We start from the raw sequence: 18,950 nt of genomic DNA on the forward strand, positions 1-18,950 counted from the left end.
CTATTTCCAAAATTTTTTAATTTGATAAACAAATAGAATATCATGTGTTATCAACAGCATCCTTCTAATTTTTTTTTGTATTCCCAGCACCTCAGCTTTTGGACTTTTTAGGCCTTTCTCCTCTTCCAGATCCATGATGTTTACCCCCTTTCCCCAGCCCATCTCCCCCCTGTCTTTTTTTCCTTTGAGCCTGACCCTCCTCTTTTAAAGAATGTATCCACAAAGCATCAAAGGACCCAGGAGCTTGGTAGCCAGGCTCATTTTTATGCAGAATGTCTTTAGACAACAGAATGCAAATAGCAGGAAGGTTTCTTTTCACAGTTAAGCTATCTAACCCTGCCTCTGAAACAACAGGCTCCCAGAGTTCCTCAACCTGTTTATAAAACAATTTGGTAATTTGATGGAGGCTTTTTAATCTTCTCTTCATGATCTCCACACAGGTGATTGCTTTGCTGACAGCCTTCCCAGTGCCGGTGAAAAGGATCTCTCTGATATTGGCTGATTCCATCTTTCCAATAGCGTATCCCATGAGATTTCGGATTTTGCTACCTTCCTTCACCTTCATTTCAATAATATCTTTTCGAAGATTGGCAATTGGTAGTGGACAAGGGAGTTCTGTGATCTTCGTTTTTTGGTAGTTTTCCATTTCAAGAAATGCCTTACAATTCTATGGTGATAGAAATCAGAACCTGTAAACATAAATGTATAAATATTAAAACTAAGAATCTAGAGTGTCTACTTTGACTTTCATTCTAATTTATTACAAACTTTAAAATGCATTACACTTGTGTCTTACTGAAAGTGCTGACTCATTCTAATGGTAGAAACTAACAATCCGAGTAGTTCTTTTTGGTGACCATTAAACGTGACAATAACTCGACAATGGAGGTGACTGACTTTGTCTGACATTCAAATATGCATGAGTGCTGAATTTTGGAGAATACCACCGAGTGTGGCTTCTGCTATTTTGAAAATTGAAGACATGCTATTGCAGCAACTGAGGTAAACCAGCACAACATAGACAGCAGATTGAACTGATTCTTCACAAGCTATTGTTCAGTTACAATCGAGTGGTGCATATATTCTTGACGTTAGAAAACATTTCAGAGTAAAATTCCACTTAAGAGTCTAGAGATGCACAGCACAGACACAGACCCTTTGGTCCAACTCGTCCATGCTGACCAGATATCCTAAATTAATCTAGTCCCATTTGCCAGCATTTGGCCCATATCTCTCGAAACCCTTCCTATTCATATACCCATCCAGATGCTTTTTAAATGTTGGAATTGTACCAGCCTCCACCACTTCTTCTGGCAGCTTATTCCATACACACATCACCCTCTGTGTGAAAACATTACCCCTTAGGCCCCTTTGAAATTTTTCCCCTCTCATCCCAAACCAATGCCCTTTAGTTCTGGACTCCCCCACCCAGGGAAAAAACCATAGCTATTTACCCCATCCATGCCTCTCATGATTTTATAAACATCTATAAGGTCACCCCTCAGTCTCCAACACTCCTGGGAAAACAGCCCCAGCGTATTCAGCCTCTCCCTATAGCTCAAACCTCCAACCCTGGCAACATCCTTGTAATTTTCTTCTGAACCCTTTCAAGTTCCACAACATCCTTTCTATTGGAGGGAGGCCAGAATTGCACTCAATATTCCAAAGTGGCCTAACCAATGAACTGTAGAACTGCAACATGACCTCCCAACTCCTATACTCAATGCTCTGACCAATAAAGGAAAGTATATCAAATACATTCTTCACTAACCAATCTACCCGCGACAACACTTTCAAGGAACTATGAACCTGCACTCCAAGGTCTCTTTGTGTAGTAACACCTCCCCCCCCCCCCCCGACCTTACCATTAAGATGTTCAAGTCCTGCCTACACTTGTGGTGCTACTTTAGCAGCTAGTGCTTTGTGCATAATTTTAATTGTACACATCAATTCCTTCTTACCCAACCTTCATTTTAAGTATTTGAATTTCAATTGAAACATTTCTATTTTCTAACTTTTATTACAGCCAGTCCATTTTCTTATATCCTGAGAATCACTGAATTCTGGATTCTACTTTATACAAACTGAGCATGAATCTCCCTCATCTTAGCTTGTCAATCTACCGCTATAGAGGCAGGGTGTAAAATGGGTTGAATAACCTCCTTCTGCACCATTTCCAATCTCTGATGTCTGTAAACCCCAGAAACACACAGATTTTCTCAAAATGCATATGCAGATAAATAATTTCCAATACACTGTCAAGTGATGAGCTGGAAATGGAACTTGACAGTACACAATAATAAATAATGTACAGGAGTCTATTTGGAAAATTTTCTGTAAAACACAGAAAAGGGAAAGCATCACCAAAAAATATGAAAGCTAGGTGATTTCAGCAATAAACACTGAGTGGAGAATAATTATATCCAATTACATGAGTAAATTAATAAATCCCATGCACTTGTAACTTCATTCTCCAAGCAAGGTGAACAAGGAAATTATCCAATTATTTTCATTCTAGCTCGGAATAACTACTCTTCGCTGCCACAGTAGCATCTGGTCTTTTATTTCGATGAGAGCAGCCAGAGCCTTGATTTAACATCTTACGTGTAATACAATATCACTGACTCCTCAGTACTACACAAGAGTATCAGCCTTCACACTTTGTTGAATTCAGTCCAGTGGTGACTGCAACACACCATCATTCCAACTCTGAGGTTGAGTCATGGATAGCACTTAAATAAAGGAAGGTACATGGCTTACTGGAGATCTAAAATAAGAATTTAAAACATCAGCAGGCCAGGCAGTAACCCTGCTTCTCTCTCCAGAGAAAATGCTTTCAATTACCTTTCATCAAAACTATCCAAAATTGGAGATGTAAAATTTTTCAAGCAAGTTGAGAGACAAGCAAAGGTGGTGATGAGGAAAAATGTGCAGGTGTGATACTGTGGATGGAAGAGAGATTAGAGGATCAAGGATGGTGTAAGAAGAACAAAGTTGTACAGATCAAATACACATGTGTGTGCCAAAGTCATGATGTCTCACTTCAATTTATAAGGGCTTGGATCACACATGCAGTAGTGTGTGTAATTTTGGTCTCTTTGTGTTCAGCAAAAACATCTTTTCTGAGATACAGTGCAGTGAAAGTTCACCAGAATTTTTCCAGTATGGCAGACCTGTCCTGCAAAGAGAGACTGAGCAAAGTGGGCCTGCCTTTTCTATAGTATTGAAGGATGAATAGTGATCTCATTGAAAAAAAACTGTATTTTAAAGCAAGACAATACAGACGGAGGTGAGACATTTCCTCTGTCTATAGGGGCCAGATTTCAAATGAGGGGTTTGCCAAATGGGCCTGAGATGAAAAAAAATCTTTACCTTTGAAAATTGTGAACTTTCAGAATTCTCTATCATAGTGGATTGTGAAGGCTCAGCCTTTGAGTATGTTTAAGGTGGGGATGGATACGTTTCAAAAAACTGGTGCCATACTGGGTTATGGGCTTGGGGTGGGTAAAACACACAAGTGTTTAACAGTCATGTCTATACTAAATGGGAGGGCAGCGTCCAGCAATTGTTATGATCTGGAATTGATATAGCTGCTCCTCACCACCTTTCTCCCCTTTAATCATTTACACTTTGCAACTTTCCCGTCTGACATTATTTGTAGATTAGATTCCCTACAGTGTAGAAACAGGTCCACACCGACCCTCCGAAGAGTAACCCACCCAAACCCCTTTTCCCTCTAGGTAATGCACCTAACACTATGAGCAATTTAGCGTGGCCAATTCACCCGACCTGCACATCTTTGGACTGTGGGAGGAAACCCAGGCAGACACGAGGAGAATGTGCAAACTTCCACACAGACAGTCACCCGAGGCTGGGATCCTGGTGCTGTGAGGCTGCGGTACGAACCACTGAGTTCACTTTCTCAGCTCCAATGCTCTGATATTCTCACCCATCCCGCTTCTGGACAAACGTTCATTGCTCTTCTTTCCGAGAAGGCTGACCTGCCGAGCTTTTCCAGTTTCGTTGCCAACGCACCGAATGTTCAGCAGCTGCTCTTCCAGCTTCTGATAGTGCCCCACCCCGCAGCTCCCACAGGGCCCCGAGTCCTCACAAACCCCCCCCTCCCCAGGATCGCCGGGCCCCGAGTCCTCCCCGCTCCGGGAATCCCAGCCCCAGGCCCCCCACACCTTGTCCGCGGCCCTCTGACGTAATTTCCTGCCGGCGGGCGGAAGCGGCGCTGACAATGGCGGAGCTGAAGAGGCTGCAGAACCGTCTGGAAAAGCTCGAGACTCGGCTGTACGGAGAGAGAGGGAGACAGGCCGGACAGGTACCGGGGGAGGGGGAAAGAGAGAGTCAAGCCAGATAGTTGGGAGGTGGTGTGGTGTAGAGAAGGCTGTTGGTGAGAGCGAGGCGAGAAGTAGGAGGCTGGGGCTGGGGCTGGGGCTGGGGCTGGGGCTGGGGGGGGAGGGTGGGTGGGTTAGTGTGTGAGAGAATGAGGGGGTGAGAGAGTGGAATGAATTGGGACTGAGTTGAGAGAGAATAGAGTCAGAGATGTAAAGCACCGAAACAGATTGTCCGGTCTAACCAATGCCAGCACTTGGCCCATAACCCTCCCTGTTCATATACCCATCCAGATGCTTTTTAAATGTTGCAATTGTACCAGCCTCCCCCAATTCCTCTGGCAGCTCGTTCCATACACGTACCACCCTCTGTGTGAAAACGTTGCCCTTTAGTTCCCGTTTAAATCTTTTCCCTCTCACCCTAAACCTATGCCCTCTAGTTCTGGACTGCCCGACCGCAGGGAAAAGATAATGTTTATTTACTGTACCCACACCCCTTATGATCTTGTAAACCTCTATAAGGTTACCCATTAACCTCTGATGCTCCAGGGAGAACAGCCTCAGCCTACTCAGCCTCTCCCTATCGCTCAAATTCTCCAACCCTGGCAACATTCTTGTAAATCTTTTCTGAACTCTTTCAATTTTCACAACATCCTTCTGACAAGACCAGAATTGCACACACTATTCCAAATGTGGCTACCCAATGTCCTGTATAGCTATAGCTCTGAACAATAAAAGAAAGCATACCAAATGCTTCTTCACTATCCAAAGTACAACTCCGCTTTCAAGAAACTCTGAACCTGCACTTCAAGATCTCTTTGTTCAGCAACACTCCCTAGGACCTGACCATTAACTGTATCAGTCCTGTCCTGATTTGCCCTTCCAAAATCCAGTACCTCACATTTGTGCAGGGATAGCACAATGGAGAGATGGCAACATACTGGTAAACCTCTTCTGAACCCTCTCCAGCTTGATAATATCCTTGCTGTAACTAGGCGACCAGATCTAGACACAGCATTCCAGACAAGGCCTCACCAATGTCCTGTGCAACATCAACATGACTTTCTAACTCCTTTACTCAAAGGACTGAGCAGTGAAGGCAAGCGTTCCAAATGCCTTTTAAACCACCTGTTTATATGTGATGTAAACTTCAAAGAATTATGTACCCGCATCCCTAAGTCCCTCTGTCCTAACACTTCCCCAAGGCCCTACCATTAGTTGTGTAAGTCCTACCCTTGTTTGTTGTACCAAAATGCAATACCTCACATTTTTCCAGGTTGAACTCCATCTGCCATTTTTCAGCCCATCGACCCATTTGATCAAGATCTCTTTGTAATCGTCTACAATGCCAGCAGTGTTGGTGTCATCCGCAAACTTACTAACAATTCCTTCTATATTCTCATCCAAATCATCTATATAAATGACAAGCAAGAGAGGACCCAGAACAGATCCACATGGAACACTGCTGGTCATAGGCCTCCAGTCCGAAAAGCAACCCTCCACCTTTTGCTGCTCAGCTAATTATGTATCCAACTGGCTAGCTCATCCTGAATCCCATGTGTCCTAACTTTACTAATTAGTCTACCATGTGAAACCTTGTCAAAGGTTTTGCTAAAATCCAAATAAACAACGTCTGCTGCTCTGCCATCATCGGTCTTTTTGGTAACTTTCTCAAAAAAACTCAATCAAGTTTTGAGATGTGGTTTTCCTCACACAAAATCATGCTGATTATTCTTAATCAACTTTTGCCTCTCTAAATGTCCATAATCCTACCTTTTATAATCACTTCCAGCAATTTACCCACAACCGAAGTTGGACTCATAGGTCTGTAGTTCCCTAGTTTCTCTTTATAACCCAAGCCCCTTCAAAATCTTGTGTATTACATGGAAACATCCCTCATTTGTCTGTTTTCCTAATATAGATCCAGTGTACTTAGCCTTTTACCTTGAAACCACTGTACAGCCTCCAACTCAATTCTGTCCCTAAATGTAGAGATTGAAGCTACAGTCAGCATAACAGGTCTGGTCCCAGTGTTTAAGCAAGCCTTCCTTATTTCTGTGGCAATGTTTTCTGCCACCATGAGCAATGATATCTGTTATAAATATAAGAATAGTTAAAAATACCAATTAATGAGACAATTTTAATGAAATAATATAATGGGTTACAGACTACAAAGTAAAGTTTTCTTTGCAATCTGCAATAATCGCAGTGCCGCATGTGTAGTATGGAATCATTTGTGTACTGGTGTCAATGAACAGATCCTATTTCTGTATTCTGATCATATTGTAATACAAACATGCTATTTGCCTTAATTGCTTACTGTGCCTGAATATGTATGTATGCCAACTCTTTCTGAACATCAGCATTTATAAATATTTTAAATATTCTGCTTTTCTTGTTTTTAATGCCAAAATGAATACTCGCCTTGCACTACCCAGCATATCATTCCATTTGCCACATTGTTGCCCACTCGCTTAGTCTGTCCATATTTCCTTGGAGCCTCTTTATGTCTTCCTCACTTTACAGCTTACATTCCCAACCATCTTTATATCTTCTACAAGTATGGATTTGTTACTCTTAGTTTTTTTATCTACAAGTACATTATGAATATCTGTGCCCTAAATTGATCCTTGCAGTCTGATACCAGTTGTCGCCTACTGTGACATAGTATTGCTATTATTAGGATCCTATAAACTCTCCCACCAATGTTTGCTTTGTTATTCCTGATCTTAGCGCATACAGTTTTGGCTTTCTTATCTTCTGAGCCAAGATCCTTTCTCACTATTATCCTTCTATTGTTTTTTCAATATACTAAATGTCTTGGTTACCTTGTAGCTGTATCCCTGCAATTTCAGTTGTTATTTACCTCTATCTGAGTGAATGTCTGAATGCATGAAAGAAGGAAAATAAACCAATGAGCAGTCTAATTTCCCTTCCCCTGCCTCCCTTTGAGTTTAAATTTTCTCTATGTCCCTACTTATTTTGTCAGGACAGAGATCTCATCCTAATACACATGAAACCTATCTGAACAGCTCCCTCTGTATTTCTGTTAAGATTCTAAGGCCTTTTTTCTTACACCATTCTGAGTCACCACATTGATGTTTGAATTTGCTGAACATTATGCCAGTAGGTGTGTGGCTCAGTAAACTAATCAGATGTTGTGACATTTTTTTATTATACGTTGTTGGGATGTGGTCATTGCTTGCATTTATTGCCTTTTTCTAATTGCCTGGACAGCAGTTACAGGTCAAGTACATTGCTGTGAGTCTGGAATCATGAACGCCAGGCAAGGATGACATTTTCCGCCCCTAAAGGACAATGAGATGGGTTTTTATGACAAATAATTTTATGGACATCATTTGACTTTTAATTTCAGTTTTTAAAAATTATACTCAAAATCCATCTGCCACAGTGGAATTCATATTCATTACATTAGGCTGGGTTGTGAATTATTAGTCCAGTGACATTATTGCTATGCCACCATCATCTTACTTTTGACCATGGAATCAGCTGAGTTTGAAGAATTACATCATTGGTTCTTACACGAAGTATGCTTCCACAACTTGTGAAAAACACAACTTTCAGAACTCCCACTTGCAGTTAGAGAGGACAGAACTCTTGGTTCATTCACAATTTTCAATAAATTTAAATATTGCCTGTTTTAAAAATGAACATCAATGAATAGCTTATTTGTTTTAAAAAGTCAATCAATGCATAAAAAAATTGCTTGGGAATATTTATATGGACTGATTTTTGAAAGTCACTTTCCAGTTACCTGCTTGTTTACTGACTTGTCTTACATTTGATAATTCTGGAAAGACTTTGCTTCTTTTGTTTCGGATCACTTGCAGGCTCTAGTGGCCAACATTAAGTATTTCAGGTTTACAAGGTTAAAAATCACACAACACCAGGTTATAGTCCAACAGGTTTAATTCGAAGCACTAGCTTTCAGAACACCTCTACTTCATCAGGTGGATGAAGGAGCGGCGCTCCGAAACCACCTGATGAAGGAGCTGTGCTCCGAAAGCTAGTGCTTCCAGTTAAACCTGTTGGGCTATAACCTGGTGTTGTGTGATTTTTAATTTTGTACATCCCAGTCCCAACACCCGCATCTCCAAATCAGGTTTACAAGAGATTTTTATTTGGTATTTTCAGCTCTTGGGGATCATAGTTCACAATATTTCTTCTCAAATAATCCTTTCTAGATGATAAAAATAAATGCACTTAAGAAAAATAACCCATTTGTGGGTCACCTTTTCGTGGTTAATTGGTGGTCTTCAGTATGTGATAATTTGAATTTCACAATTGATGAACTGAAAACAAAGGAGATGAGATAAAATCTTGGTAATATTAAAACTATAATTACCATTAATCAGTTGTTCTGTTAAAAGATTGTCAGCTAAACTGGAATTTTTCGAGAAGGCCCACATTGTTGCATAGATCAAACCAAAAGCTTCAAAGGCAATGTGTGTTTTGAATTTCACTTATTTTCAACATCCTACTCATTGGACCTAAAGATGTATGAGCAGTAAGTAGGACATGTAGCCCAACAAGTCTGCTCCACCATTCAGTGGATCCGTGGCTGATCTGATAATTCTCAACTCCACTGTACAGCCTTTTTCCCATAACTCTTGATTTTCTTACTGATTAAAAATCTGTCTATCTCCGCCTTGAAAGTACTTAATGACCTAGCCTCGACAGCCTTCTTGTAAAGAATACCACTGACCATAGCTGGAACAGTGTGAACAGTTCTGAGGCCCTTATCGAAAGATAATACATGGCTTGGAAAGGGTGGATGCTAGGAAATTGTTTCCATTAGGTGAGGAGACTAGGACCCATGGACACAGCCTTAGAATTAGAGGGGGTAAATTCAGAACAGAAATGCGGAGACATTTCTTCAGCCAGAGAGTGGTGGGCCTGTGGAATTCATTGCCGCAGAGTGCAGTGGAGGCCGGGACGCTAAATGTCTTCAAGGCAGAGATTGATAGATTCTTGTTGTCTCGGGGAATTAAGGGCTACAGGGAGAATGCGCGTAAGTGGAGTTGAAGTGCCCAGCAGCCATGATTGAATGGCGGAGTGGACTCGATGGGCCGAATGGCCTTACTTCCACTCCTATGTCTTATTGTCTTATGGAAAGAAAGATATATGGACATTGGAGCTGGTCCACAGTCGGCTCATTAGGTTGATAGCAGGTATGGAGGGACTGTCTTATGAGCAGAGGTTGAGTAGGTAAGATTTGTACTCATGAAAGACAAAAGATTCTTAGAGGACTTGATAGGAGAGACGCATTCTTTTGAGGGAGTTCACTTGCACTTAGAGAGGACAGTCAATTACTAGGGGGCACAAGTTCAAGGCGTGGGGAGGTGAGGGGTGCGGTGTGTAAGAGAGATGTGTGAGGGAATTTTTCCACATAAAGGGTGGAGAGTGCCTGGAGTACATTGCCAGAGGCGGTGATGGAAGCCGACACAATAGTAGCATTCAAGAAGCACCTGGAAGAATATGTGAATAGGAAGGGAATAGGGGGATGCAGATATTGTGAGTGAGGACAGTTTTAGTATGGAAGGGCAAAATGTGTCGGCGCAGGCTTGGAGGGCCAAGGGTCCTGTTCCTATGCTTTCTGTTCTTTGTTCCACCTCGAAAAAAGTCTGGTAAATTTGTTGATATGATTTCCACTTCAAGAAACCATGCTAATTCTGCTCGATCATATTATGTATTCTGTTCGCCGAGCTGGGAATTTGTATTGCAGACGTTTCGTCCCCTGTCTAGATGACATCCTCAGTGCTTGGGAGCCTCCTGTGAAGTGCTTCTGTATTGTTTCCTCCGGCATTTATAGTGGCTTGTCTCTGCCGCTTCTGGTTGTCAGTTCCAGTTGTCCGCTGCAGTGGCTGGTATATTGGGTCCAGGTCGATGTATTTGTTAATAGAATCTGTGGATGAGTGCCATGCCTCTAGGAATTCCCTGGCTGTTCTCTGTTTGGCTTGTCCTATAATAGTAGTGTTGTCCCAGTCGAACTCATGTTGCTTGTCATCTGCGTGTGTGGCTGGTCGTGTTGTTTCGTGGCTAGTTGGTGTTCATGGATATGGATCGTTAGCTGTTTTCTTGTTTGTCCTATGTAGTGTTTGTGCAGTCCTTGCATGGGATTTTGTACACTACATTAGTTTTGCTCATGCTGGGTCCTTTGTCGTGGTGAGTTGTTGTCTGGGAGTGGCTGTTGGTTTGTGTGCTGTTATGAGTCCTAGTGGGCGTAGTAGTCTGGCTGTCAGTTCAAAAATGTTCTTGATGTATGGTAACGTGGCAAGTCCTTTGGGTTGTGGCTTGTCCTCATTTCATTGTCTTTCCATAAGGCATCTGTTGATGAAATTGCGGGGGTATCCGTTTTTGGCGAATACATTGTAGAGATGTTCTTCTTGCTCTTTTTGCAGTTCTGGTGTGCTGCAGTGTGTTGTGGCCCTTTTGAACAGTGTCTTGATGCAACTTCTTTTTTGTGTGTTGGGGTGGTTGCTTTCATAGTTCAGGACTTGGTCTGTGTGTGTGGTTTTCCTGTATACCTTTGTGCTGAATTCTCCGTTCGGTGTTCTCTGTACCGTCACGTCTAGGAATGGGAGTTGGTTGTCCTTTTCTTCCTCTCTACTGAATCGGATTCCTGTGAGTGTGGCGTTGTGTGGCGATGATCCGATGTGTGTTTTCTATTTCTGTGTTTTTAATGATTACAAAGGTGTCATCCACATATCTGACCCAGAGTTTGGGTTGAATTTGCGGTAAGACTGTTTGTTCTAATCTTTGCATTACAACTTCTGCTGTGAGTCCAGAGACGGGTGAGCCCATGGGTGTGCTGTTGGTTTGTTCATATATTTGGTTGTTGAATGTGAAGTGTGTTGTGAGGCACAGATCCAGTAGCTTGAGTATGCAGTCTTTGTTGATAGGTTCCCCGTGTTGGTGTCTGTTATGTCTGTCCAGCAGGTTGGCTATTGTTTCTCTGGCTAGGGTTTTGTCGATAGAAGTGAACAATGCCGTTACATTGAATGAGACCATAGTTTCTTCCTTGTCTATGTGTATATTTCTGATGAGGTCCAAGAATTCCTGTGTTGACTGTATAGAGTGTCTGGATCTACTGATCAGGTGTTTCAGTTTCTGTTGTAGTTCTTTAGCCAGTTTGTGTGATGGTGTCCCTGGTAGGGAATTCCTAGAGGCATGGCACTCATCCACAGATTCTATCAACAAACACATCGACCTGGACCCAATATACCGGCCATTGCAATGGGCAGCTGGAACTGACAACCAGAAGCGGCAGAGACAAACCACTATAAATGCCGGAGGAAACATCACAGAAGGCTCCCAAGCACTGAGGATGTCACCTAGACAGGGGACGAAATGTCTGCAACACAAATTCCCAGCTCAGCGAATGGAACCACAACAACGAGCACCCGAGCTACAAATCTTCTCACAAACATTGAACATATTATGTATTTTTAAATGCTTTGAAAATACATCTTTTAGAACACAGTCTAGCATTTTTCCAATAACACTTATTAAGCTAACTGGCCTTTTGTTTTTTTTTCGGCTCCTTCCCTTTTTAATAAACGTGTTACATTGACTGTTTCCCAATACTCTGGAGGACTTTTCTAATGATTCCTGGAAGATTGCTAGCAATATATCAACTTTCTCTGTAGCTGCTTCCTTTAATGTACTAGGATGCATCCTGTCAGGTCTAGGGGATTTTATCTTCTGTAGCTCCACTGATTTCCCTCGCACTTTTAAGTGACATTTCTTCTATTTATTTTCTCTCCTTTTGCCCCTTGATTATTTGATAATTTTGTAATGCTATTAATGTTTTCTCCTGTGAAGCCTGATGCATAGTATTTATTCAACTCCCTTGTCATTTCATAGTTCCCCTTAGCCCCTCAGCTTCTTTTTCCTTATAAGTATTTAAATAAGCTTGATATGACTTGCAAGTTTACTTTCACCCTTCTCGTTTTTTTAGTTTATCTTTTGTTGGTTTTTAAAACTTTCCCAATCCTTTGACTTACGACTAATCTTTGTCACGTTGTATGCTTTTTCATTCAATTTGATGCTATTTTTAACTTCCCCAGTTAACCATGGTTAGCTTATTCCCTTCTTTAAATCCTTCAACCTCACAAGAATGTGCCTTTGCTGTGAGCCATGAATTATTTTCTTAAATGTTTACTGTTGTTCCTTAACCACCTTTGCTGCTAAATGCCTTTTCCCCGTCCCCTCCCGCCATTTCTACCTTCATTACTTTGTAATTACCGTTAGTTAAGTTTAGAACAGTTGTTTCTGACTCAAGTTTCTCCCTCTCAAGCTGAATGTTAAACTCTGTAACAATATGGTCACGGTGTCCTAGGGAACCTTTTACTTTGGCATCATTTATTATACATCACTAGGTCTAAAATAGCCTGTTGGAATCACAGGATACTTTTCTAGAAAGCTATCCCAAATATACTCTGAATTCATTCTCATGGCTTCCTGTGCCAATTTGATTATCCCAAGCTACATAAAGATTAAAGTCGCCCATGATTAATATACTGCATTTGTTATATGCTGCCATAATCTCCTGATTTATTCTATATCCCACTATATAGCTACTGTTGGGGTCCTGTAGACTACTCCTACTCTTCTTTCCCTTTTTATGTTCTACCTCCATCCAAATAGATCTAAGATTATTTCTTGCAATTGTACTTATTCCATCCATACCAACAATCCTATTGTTTCTTTCCTGTCTGTCCTTTGAAAAATCACATACCGCTGATGTTGAGTTCCTAGCTTTAATCTCCTTAAAATCACATGGTCGTAAGATCAGACCCTTTAACATATATTTGTGCTGTTAATTCATTTATTTTGTTCTGAATACTATGTGCATTCAGTTAAAGAGCTACTAATTTTGTCTTTTCCCCCTTTGACACTATTTATTGTTGTTTAGTTATGTTTGTAGACTCTGTCCCTTTCTGACCCATGATGGATATTGTTATCTAAATAGCTGCAATGTCCTTTTGCCTTGTAAGCCTATGTTTTTCCGCTCATCAAATCCATTCCCCTTCTGATTAATTTCTGTCCTCTGTAGAGCACTAGTTATTTGATTTGCCAGAACATTGGTCCCTGCATGGTTCAAATGAGGCACAAATAACCAGGTCAGCTCCCTTCTATCCCAGGTCTGATCCTATATACCATAAACTGAAAACTATTCCACCCACAGCAATCTTTGAGCCACTCATTTATCTCTTTGACTTCCTTTACCCTGTGTCAGTTTGCCCATGACTGGTACTAATTCAGAGATTATCTGGAGCAAAATGTCCAGGTAACTTTCCCGTTTCCTGAGGTGGCACAATCTCTACAATTCAAACTACAGCTCCTCAACTTGGATCTGAACTTCCTTGAGTGGTAAAGACTGAGTACAGATGTTTGCTCTGAATCATATTGATGTCCAACAGTTTCCACATGTTTCAGCAAGAACACCTGTCATGCCATCACTGTTGTATTTGGTTTAACTCACGATTTATTAGTTGAGATTTCCTGCTTTTTATTCTTCACTCTAATGATATTTTGTTCTTTTATAAACTAAAGGGAAAAAAATCTCACCAATATTAATCTAATACTTGAGCAATTATTTTTAAGAAAATATTGAAGTAAAACACGAGAGACCTAAACAAACTAAAGACCTTACTTTTTCTTTAAAGAATAAAAATATTCAACAATCCTCACCAAGTAACTGGTTTCACTAGAGGTCAGTCTCTTGATCCATGTCTTTTATCCTCTTTATCTGCATGTCGCTCTGGACAATGTACTTCTTACAAAGACCCTAGTTAAAGCACTTCTGTCCTCCTTTTCCACTTTGAACCTAATTTCCAATAGAATAGTCAGTATCTTGCTCAGTCTTTGTTCTACTTAGCTGAGGTCTCGTGCACACTGACAGTGCTCCTTAGTAACTGCACAGAAAATGACTTTCCATTCTTGTAAATATCTTTTCAGAGAAACTGTTGAGCGACAGCTATCAACATCTCATTTAGAGAAAGGAATTCAAAAGGTGGAAACCTAACAGCCAACATCAGACAGCTACCTCCTCTAAGAATACATTAACAGAATATTGAGAAATACAAGTAGAAGTAACCTATTTTAATTCATGCACTTCTTTTCTCATCCTTTCATTTTTATGTTAAAGAGTATAGTGAAGATGTTCTTGAAAGCTTCATGTCGTTGGATGTGTCAGAAATGGCAGAAGCACATGATGATGGGATCATGGGGTACCCTATTCTAGTTCTAAGAAGGGGAGGTGAGAGAAGGATAGTTTGTGATAGGGTGGAGCTCCATCCTTTTGTCCTGTTTTTCCACCGTCCCAACCCCCAAACCATCCCAAAATAATGTGTTTAAAGTTATTGCTTTTCTAATTTTACCCCATGTAGATGGAAAATCACAAACCTGAGACGTTACCTGTACATTTCTTGCCAAATCTGCATATTTCCATCATTTTTGTTTTTATTTCAAGTTTCTAGTTTCTTTGGATGTAGGTTTGCTCACTGAGCTGGAAGGTTTGTTTTCAGACGTTTCATCACCATACTAGGTAACATCTTCGGTGAGCCTCCAGACGAAGCACTGCTGATGAGTCCTGCTTTCTATTTATATGTTCAGGTTTCTTTGGGTTGTGATGTCAGTTCTTGTTCTTTTTCTCAGGGGGTGGTAAATGGGGTCCAAGTCAATGTGTTTGTTGATAGAGTTCCAGTTGGAATGCCATGTTTCCAGGAATTCTCATGCGTATCTCTGTTTGGCTTGTCCTAGGATGTCCCAGTTAAAGTGGTGTCCTTCCTTATCGGTATGTAAGGATACTAGTGAGAGAGAGGATCATGTCATTTTGTGGCTAGTTGATGATGTTCAGGTATTCTGGTGGCTAGTTTCCTGCCTGTTTGTCCAATGTAGTGTGTGTTACAATTCTAGCACAGTATTTAGTAAATGACATTAATTTTGCTTGTTGTCTGTATAGGGTGCTCCAAGTTCATTAGCTCCACTTTTAGTGTGTTGGTGGGTTTGTGGGATACCATGATGCCAAGGGGTCTGAGTAATCTGGCAGTCATTTCCAAGATGTCATTGATGTAGGGGAGAGTGGCTTGGGCGTCTGGATGCGTTTTGTCTGCTTGTTTGGATTTGTTGCTATCAAATCAGCAGACTGTGTTCATTGGGTACCCACAAGTATCCAAACAGAGGCTTCACTTCATCCGGAGGCTCACTGAAGATGTTACCTAGTATGGTGATGAAACGTCTGAAAATGAACCTTCCAGCTCAGCGAGCAAACCTCCATCCAGAACCTCAACCTGAGATACAAATCTTCTCAAAAAATCATGAGTTTCTTTTGGAGATCAGTTACATCATTTGACTGAAAATACAAGGAAAGGTCAAATTTAAAATTAGTTTGTTTAAGCATTATTGACCCACAATTTACTCAGCTTTGTTGTTTCCAGTTTACAGATGGCATCGTAAAAGTTCAGGCTGCACTGGGGAATATTTCCAGCAAAAGAGAGAGGATAAAAACTTTGTATAAGAAGAGTAAGTATAGACTACTCTGTTTAAAGCAAGTTTGAGCTATGTAGATTGCACTTGTGCTAATTCTTCCTGTTTTTCTTGTCTGCAAAGAGATTTTGAACGTTTTCACCCTTCATTTCGCTATTGCTCATAAAAGTGTTTCTAGACCCATTTCCTTTTAAAAGTCATTTTCTTAAATTTAGGATCTAAGATGGAAAACAAATAGCACAGCTGTTTGAAACCCATAGATGAAAAAATTGGAGAAAGGATGAATCAAGAAGTGGTAATCAAGTAACTGCAAGTTTAGGCTTCAAAGCTTTGGTAGTAGTGTACGTTAAACAGAAAAGTGAGAACTTTCATCTTTTTAGGAAGAGAAATTGGAAATCCACACAGTAGAATACTGTTGGCCCTTTTAGATGCAAGACAATCTTGACCATTTTTAGAATATATAGGGAACAGAGTGTTGAGGGAAAAAATGAGACTTAAGTTGTTAGTGACAGTTTCAGCAGTGGAGGTGGTACTGATAATCTGTTTCTAGTCAGGTGATTATTACTCTTAGCTGTACTAGGAGGAAAGGGGGTTCGGTAGGCACTGTTACTGGATGGCTGTTTGCGATGCAGAGTGACTCCAACATTGTGAATTCAATTCCTGTACTGGCTGAAGTCATTATAAAGTTCCTTCCTTGTTTATCTCGCCTGAGGTGTGGTGATCCTTAAAATAAGCCATGACTAGATGTCGCTGTCTAATGAGAATATAGCCATCTGGTCATAGAGATGTACAGCACAGAAACAGACCCTTTGGTCCAACTTGTCTATGCAGACCAGATATCCCAACCCAATCTAGTCCCGCCTGCCAGCACTTGGACCATATCCCTCCAAACCCTCCCATATACCCATCCAGATGCCTTTTAAATGTTGCAATTGTACTAACCTCCATCACTTCCTCTGGCAGCTCATTCCATACACGTACCACCCTCTGTGTGAAAACGTTGCCCCTTAGGTCTCTTTTATATCTTTCCCCTCTCACCCTAAACCTATGCCCTCTAGTTCTGGACTCCCCCACCCCAGGGAAAAGACTTTGTTTATTTACTCTATCCATGCCCCTCATGATTTTATAAACTTCTATAAGGTCACCCCTCAGCCTCCGACGCTCCAGGGAAAACAGCCCCAGCCTATTCAACCTCTCCCTGTAGCTCAAATCCTCCAACACTGGCGACATCCTTGTAAAATTTTTTCTGAACCCTTTCAAGTTTCACAACATCCTTCCGATAGAAAGATAGGAACAAGAATTGAGCGCGCCCTGCTGTTTAATATGATAATCGTTGATCGAAAATGGCAGTGCCTTTTACTCAGCCTGTCCCAAAAACCCTGTACCCTCTTTGTATCATCCTCACCACTTGCTTCCCACCTATTTTTGTGTCATCTACAAATGCAATCGTACATTCGCTTGTATCATTCAAGTCATTAATATATGTTATGTGTAATAGTGCTTCAGCATCTCACTAGTTACCATATGCACCCCCTTCCTAACTCTTGCAGTTAGCCAATCCTGTATCCATGCTCATATACTATTCCCAACCTTGTGGGCTCTTCAGTAGCTTTATATGCAGTATCCTATTTTGGAAATCCAAATATATTGCACTCACTGGTTTCTATGTGATGTATCTTGCTTAATACATCCTCAAAGATTTCTGATACTTTTGTGAGGCATGATTTTCATTTCATGAAGCCATGCTGATTGTAATTATATTATACATTTCTAAGTGCTCTGCTATTATGTTCCTTATAATAGACTCTTAACAGTTTCACAATAGCACTTGTTAAGCTAACTTGCCCACAATTACCTTTTTTGTCTCCATCCCTTTTTGAATACGAAATATACTTGTGAATTGCAAAGGTGGCAAGGGACATAAGTCATTTATTTGGATAAGCCAAGGAAGAAGAAATATTACAAACATTGAGAAAAACAAAATGCGTTTTTCTTATTGCTGAAGAACTTACCTGATTCATTAAAGAACATTGAACATCTAGATGGATTCCTCATGGCAATTTCACACGGGAACTAAGAATTGAGGTTTGAAGTGCTCAGTTAATGCATTGTGCAATTGACTCTAACTTTATAAGTACATAAATGGATGGAGTAAAGCTGTTACGCATCACAAGGCATCTCAAAGAAATTGGGCTTTCCAGAATTCATTTGAAGTTGGTCAAAGAAGCAGATGCTAATAGCAGTAGCATTTCTTTGCCTGCCTTTATCCATATCATCATCATATGCATCTCTTCGATTTTTCCTTGTGATCTGATATCTCAAAAAAACTGCCCTCATTTCTCCAACTTGACCTTACAGAGAAAACATAAATTCTCTCTCCCTGAATTGGCAAGTCTTCTCTTAACCATGTCATGGTCCTTTGCATACCTCCTAAATTGTTGCACAAAACTGTGCAGATCTCTAACTGCAGCCTGGCCAAAACATTACAAAGCTTGAGCACAATTTCCTATGCGATTGTGCCATAACACCACCGCACCTCTATGTACTTCTCTGCTTTATGCTTCCTGCGTCACTCCTTTTCAGTAGGCATTGGTACATCTTCAAGTTTGGTATCATCGGCAAATTGGCCTACTTACTTTGCATTCCATATCCAATGTTTTTACATATATCAAAACAGCAGTGGTCCATGCACTGGTCCTTGAAGAACACCTCCTTCTATCATCCTCCAGTCTGAAAAACAACTTACCACCACTTGCTGTTTTATTTCCTTTTTATCAAAGTTGACAATGATTCCCCAATTCCTTGAGACTGAATTCTGATAAAAAGCCTGTTGTCTATACTTGATTAGTTGTTTTCTTGAAAATCCATATAGAAGCATTCATTGTATTATCTTCAATAGTCTTCTCCACTAATTTATTTACTCATGGGTTGCCTGGGCCAGCATTAATAGCCATTCCTTAGTTGCCTTTAAGAAGGTAGTGGTGAGCTCCTTCCTTGAACCACTGCAATGCACGTCCTGTGTGTAGACTTCAATGCTGTTAGGGAGAGAGTTCCAGGATTTTGCTCCAGCAATACTGAAGAAATAGAAATATATAT

At 40.8% G+C, this 18,950-nt stretch overlaps 2 protein-coding genes across 10 annotated transcripts in view; one reads left to right on the top strand and one right to left on the bottom strand.

The window, feature by feature from the left end:
• On the bottom strand, positions 1–4,315 carry rpp25l (ribonuclease P/MRP 25 subunit-like). Of its 9 annotated transcripts, none has more exons than XM_072573240.1 (3): positions 4,188–4,290; positions 2,845–2,942; positions 1–689 (listed from the first exon to the last, which is right to left on the bottom strand). In XM_072573240.1, the coding sequence occupies exon 3, from the start codon at positions 644–646 to the stop codon at positions 92–94; it is 555 nt and encodes a 184-aa protein (XP_072429341.1). In that variant the 5' UTR covers positions 647–689; positions 2,845–2,942; positions 4,188–4,290; the 3' UTR covers positions 1–91. The 9 variants fall into 9 exon arrangements, with proteins under 9 accessions (XP_072429341.1, XP_072429340.1, XP_072429343.1 ...); XM_072573239.1 differs by lacking the exon at positions 4,188–4,290 and adding an exon at positions 3,950–4,101; XM_072573242.1 differs by lacking the exon at positions 2,845–2,942 and having other exon boundaries at positions 4,188–4,315.
• Positions 4,219–18,950, top strand: part of dctn3 (dynactin 3 (p22)) — a 27,342-nt gene continuing 12,610 nt past the window's right edge. Inside the window, exons 1-2 of the mRNA XM_072573244.1 lie at positions 4,219–4,327; positions 15,806–15,890. Coding sequence (XP_072429345.1) covers positions 4,244–4,327; positions 15,806–15,890 — 169 coding nt within the window. The 5' untranslated portion in view covers positions 4,219–4,243. The remainder of the gene's footprint in view (positions 4,328–15,805; positions 15,891–18,950) is intronic.

This window comes from Chiloscyllium punctatum, chromosome 1 (assembly GCF_047496795.1).
Source record: "Chiloscyllium punctatum isolate Juve2018m chromosome 1, sChiPun1.3, whole genome shotgun sequence".
Classification (NCBI taxonomy): domain Eukaryota; kingdom Metazoa; phylum Chordata; class Chondrichthyes; order Orectolobiformes; family Hemiscylliidae; genus Chiloscyllium; species Chiloscyllium punctatum.